Source organism: Daphnia pulicaria, chromosome 2, assembly GCF_021234035.1.
Source record: "Daphnia pulicaria isolate SC F1-1A chromosome 2, SC_F0-13Bv2, whole genome shotgun sequence".
Taxonomy (NCBI): Eukaryota; Metazoa; Arthropoda; class Branchiopoda; order Diplostraca; family Daphniidae; genus Daphnia; species Daphnia pulicaria.
The window spans coordinates 4,799,064-4,803,832 of NC_060914.1; the positions used below are offsets into that span (position 1 = coordinate 4,799,064).

At 38.0% G+C, this 4,769-nt stretch overlaps 1 protein-coding gene across 1 annotated transcript; it reads right to left on the reverse strand.

Moving 5' to 3' along the window:
* Window positions 1–314: 314 nt before the first annotated feature.
* On the reverse strand, window positions 315–1,812 carry LOC124326950. Its single transcript, XM_046785663.1, has 6 exons — window positions 1,531–1,812; window positions 1,360–1,467; window positions 1,145–1,298; window positions 765–1,081; window positions 507–699; window positions 315–421 (listed from the first exon to the last, which is right to left on the reverse strand). The coding sequence occupies exons 1-6, from the start codon at window positions 1,771–1,773 to the stop codon at window positions 315–317; spliced, it is 1,122 nt and encodes a 373-aa protein (XP_046641619.1). The 5' UTR covers window positions 1,774–1,812.
* Between the last annotated feature and the right edge of the window lie 2,957 nt (window positions 1,813–4,769).

A 4,769-nucleotide genomic window follows, 5' to 3' on the forward strand; every position in this document is an offset into this window, starting at 1 on the left:
TAGTAAACTTATAATGAAATGCAGTAAATGTAAAATATTATAACAGTAATTCCGCAGTAATAGTGTGAGAATACCGTAAATATATAGTGCGTGTAGCACAATAATACTGCAATATAAAGCTAATAAAATATCAGTAAATATGTAATTTTACAATAGTAACACTCTGGTAAATTTGTAGTATAAATGCAGTAAAAGAAAGCTTGGTACAATATATATATAGCTCAGTTAATTGTATTTTACTCATAAAATACAACAAACAGCACGTTGACGGAAGAGTCATAGTGAAATAGTGAAAAGGAAAAATACAATGTCGTCTACTTAGCACGAGAATTATTGAATTTGCGAGAGATTGCATTTTTTACCATTTTTTCATTTACTAAAGACCCATCCAGGTTAACCAATCCGCAATCTAGAACTCTATCTGCAAGGAAAAGAACATTGATTTTTAAAATATACAAAAAAGGATGTTAGCTAAGTGCTAAAATATCCCAATAACTGCCAGTCACCAATTATATGTTGAAGCTCATGTTTGTTCATGGCAAGTCTTTTGCTTCCCACGCCGCTACCTCCCATATCGGTCATTTTATGGGTCGCTAGGTACTGATCCGTGTACAACTTGTCCATCAAGTGCGAAACAAAGTGGGTGACGGGACCCTTCAACAGCCTACGCATTACAGTTTCAGGTATCGGAAAACTTTTCTGCAAAAATAACGGCATTTAGAATGAGTATCATATTGGTGCATTAGAGAGGTCTTTAAACTTACGTGATCGTAAAGTTGGCCATCACTTTCATCCTCGATCGTGGATAACGTATCTCCCAATGAGTCGCTGCCAATCTTATCTGACATTTCTGAGTTTGGCATCTGAGCACAGTTTCCCCCAACAAATTTCGGATGGCCCGTCAAATCGCCTGATGTGCTTGACTGGTTGGCATAATTTAAAAAGTTGCCGCTGTTAGACGTACTAGGTGGAGCTAGTTGCTGGCTAGGTGTAGATATTAGTTGCTGGCTACTGAACTTCAATAACAACTTCCTCACGTCAGTCAAAACAGTCGTCTGCATTGATAACGTCTTATTGAGATCTGAAAAGTTTGGAATATTACATAGTGAACGTTTACAGATGATAGTGTTTAATATGTGCATACCTTTTTGAAATTTGATTTCCAACTTGAGTTCGCCAATAATAGCATCTTTTTCTTGACAGCAACTGCTGCCACAATCAGCTCTTTTTAAACTGTTGTCTTTCCGTCCCACTGAAACAGGGCTTTGCTTGCCCAAAGGAGTGTTGGTGCATTCAACCTAAGTATAATAATGTTCTTATGTTTTGTAACTTGCCTTTTTTAAAATGTAATTTAGTTACCAGTATTTTTGCCAAGGTTGAATCCAACATGTCCTTCCCTTGCGGTGAACTATGCCCTTTTACGTCATTTTCAGTTGTTGCATCATCAAAGGAGTCATTTAATTGGTCCTAAGTAAATGAATATTATTAACATAGGTAAATTTTAAACAGTATAGAATGTAACTTAATTACAAGAGATAGTATGCGATCAGAAGCTGTCTTGTGGGCTATGCTCATAATTTCCTTCTGTTGTTTACTACTTGGCTTAGCTTTTTTACTTGTTGTCAAATCCTCATAAACATTAATTTGTGTTGCTTCAAGATTAAGTCTGGATGGCGCCTGTCTCTTGCGCACAGCGCTGCGTTGGTTAATTGGGAGTACATTTTGATTCTTGTCTGTCGTAACCAGCTCCCTAGGATCATCCTCTTCGTCCATGTCACCGTTATCTTTGGCATCTTTGTCATCGTCGCTTTCTCCACACTGTCCCTCAACGTTAGCATCTTCACAATTGGTTGCCTCATCCTTTTCTATCTTTGTATTTGTTGACATTCTCTGGTAATCATTTTCCGTGTGCAACTTTACAATTGCATCAAGGGATATTTTCTTTGTGTTGAACAATTGAGAAATACTTTCCAAGTATTCTTTACTGTCTGTAAGAGAAATAAGTTTAGCACAAAACGTTTAGCACGGCTTTTGAAAAATTATGGAATACCGTTGCTTAGAAGAACTCTGATTTTCATTTCTCCCGGTGGAATATTGCCTTTACCACGTTTAGCCACCCCCTTCCAATTTATGTTTAAATCAGAATCTTCAAAAGAAATGAATGTTTCGTTTTCGTAAGGATCACAAAACATTTCCTTTTGGCCCACCAGCAAGATATCTGTTTTTTGTCCCTTGTACAAAAACAAGATAAATTTCTTTATTTCACCAAACTGTGGCATAATTTATCCTGAATTTCGCCGAAACGCTTTTTTAATCACAAAATACAAGTAAGATGGAAAAATTGCACGTTGTTTCACTATTAAGGGGCGTTTATTTGAGACTTCCTTTCGTGGACGGAAGCTTACAGTGGTGGCGGTGCGGTGACATTATCAAATGTTTCGGCCAATAATTTCAATTTTCAGCTTCGTTTGATTAAAAAAAATTTTTTTTATAGTATCGTTAGAAATTTCAGCATTTACATGGAAACACCAGAATTTATTGCTTATCTTAGTTTATACGCATGTGATACATGGCATCAGAGCCATGAGCATGTTTTGTGTATTCGGTTTTCTATCGTCTGCTCCTTTAAACTCGTGGCGTGAAAATTTATTATAACTCGAACGAATAACATAATTAAAGTGAACGATTTGTGTCGTGAAAAATGAATAAAAATCAACCTCGAGGGCCGTATCGTCTTTGGCGAAAAAGATCTATCGACGGAGTAGTGAGGGATGTTCCAAGATCGACGGCTTTCAACTGGAAACTTAAAGGAATGCACCGTAAGCTTGCATATTACTAGCTAAATGTTATAACTGAAATAAAAAATTTCATTTGTCAATGTTACAGAACACAATGAATATACGGAAGACGAAACTCAGTTTGGGGGTGGTGAAGAGCTTGTAGGCCTAAATTCTTCTTCTAACGAACATTTTTCTGCTGAAGTATAACTTTAATGCACCACAGTGCAATCAGTACGTTTCGGCAAATTTGCTTAATTATTTCTTTCGTAATTTGTAACTTAGAATCCCCCGAGATCGGCAGAAAGAGAAGAGTATGAAAATGTTACGAGCGAAGACGTAGGGGACGAGGAACCGGTGTCAGAGGAACCGGTGTCAGAGGAACCGGTGTCAGAGGAACCTCTATTTTCTGATACCAATCTTTCAAAAGGCCAGTTGCTTTCATTAATTATGGCATTTTTCCTAAGACACAATTTAACTAAGTCTTCTCTGACCGATTTATTGCAACTCCTAAGCCTTCTTGTGCCATCCGTTCTCTCTAAAAGCCGGTACTTATTTGAAAAAATTTTTGATATCAAATCAAGTGCTGCAACTCTACATTACTACTGCGAGCACTGCTCCAGTTATCTGGGAGAGAGTGAGGGTACATTAACTTGTAAAACCTGTAATTTGTCAATGTCAACTAAAGAACTTGCGAAAAAAAATTGCTATTTTTTGGTGGGCTCGTTGGAAGAACAATTTCGAAAAATTTTCGATTCGCATGACGTTGGCGACAAAATATCCGCACGCAAGCTGGATGGCCTTTTTTCTGATGGGAAAATGTTAGGTGAAATATATACGGGAGACTTATATAGAGAAGAAAAACTAAAACAATTTTTATTGGAAGACGGGAATTTTTCAGTGACAGTTAACACCGACGGCGTGAAAATTTTCCATTCTTCCAAATTCTCTGTATGGCCTTTATTACTGTCTATTAATGAACTAAACTATAATGAAAAGGCAAAACATATCGTTATTTGCTGCCTGTGGTTTGGCAATGAAAAGCCGAACGTCGATACATTTCTTGAGCCCTTCATAATTCAAGCTCGACGACTTTCTAAGAAAGGCTTTCAATGGAAAGATTTTTCTGGCAGAAATCACATTTCAAAAGTAGCCTTCCCTTTGCTGGTTGCCGATGCTCCGGCTAGAGCCATGTTAACCAATTTCATGCAGTACAATGGCTCTTATGGTTGCGGATTTTGTGAGCATGAGGGCAAACGTGTTGCTAAGGGCGACGGCACTGTTCAAGTGTATCCCCTTGTCCATCCTTTACCCCCAAACAGAAGTCACGAAAAATCCCACGAACAAGCCCAAACTGCAACCCTTTCACTCACCCAACATGTAGGTGGGGTGAAAGGGATGTCGTTATTGTATCTGCTTCCCTTTTTTGATGTCATAAAAGGTGTAGTACCAGATTATATGCATTGCATTCTGCTTGGAATAGTCAAGCAATTTTTGAATCTTTGGTTAACTAGTACCAACGAACCCTTTCACATCAAAAATGGCAAGCTCATAGACGAAATAATCTTAACTGCTTGCCCTCCTGATGAAATTCGCCGAGTTTTGCGATCTCTTGATCACCGGCTCATCTGGAAAGCGAGTGAGTTTCGAGTTTGGCTTTTATTTTACAGCCCAGTTGTACTGAGACACTTGTTGCCTCACAAGTATTATAAACATTGGCTTATTCTGGTTAAAGGGATGCACATGTTGTTAAAGAAAAATATTTCTCGTGAAGACGTTGAAGTAGTTCGTAAACTTTTTTTTAAATTTGTTTCTCAAGTTGAGTTGCTGTATGGGGAAGATCAAGTTAGTTATAACGTTCACCTGTTACAACATGTTGTAGATTCTGTGACTTATTGGGGGTGCCCATGGGCTTATTCGGCATTCATGTACGAAGATATAGGCGGGACACTTAAATATGCTTGTCACGGGACAACACAGATAGGAAAACAA

Bases quoted from the DNA above. Each gene is read 5' to 3' on its own strand.
- LOC124326950 (XM_046785663.1), bottom strand. From the start codon at position 1,773: ATGGACGAAGAGGATGATCCTAGGGAGCTGGTTACGACAGACAAGAAT. The intron at 1,468-1,530 runs GTAATTAAGTTA...TCATTTACTTAG, and splicing joins CTGATCGCATACTATCTCTT to GACCAATTAAATGACTCCTT. The intron at 1,299-1,359 runs GTAACTAAATTA...TATTATACTTAG, and splicing joins CAACCTTGGCAAAAATACTG to GTTGAATGCACCAACACTCC.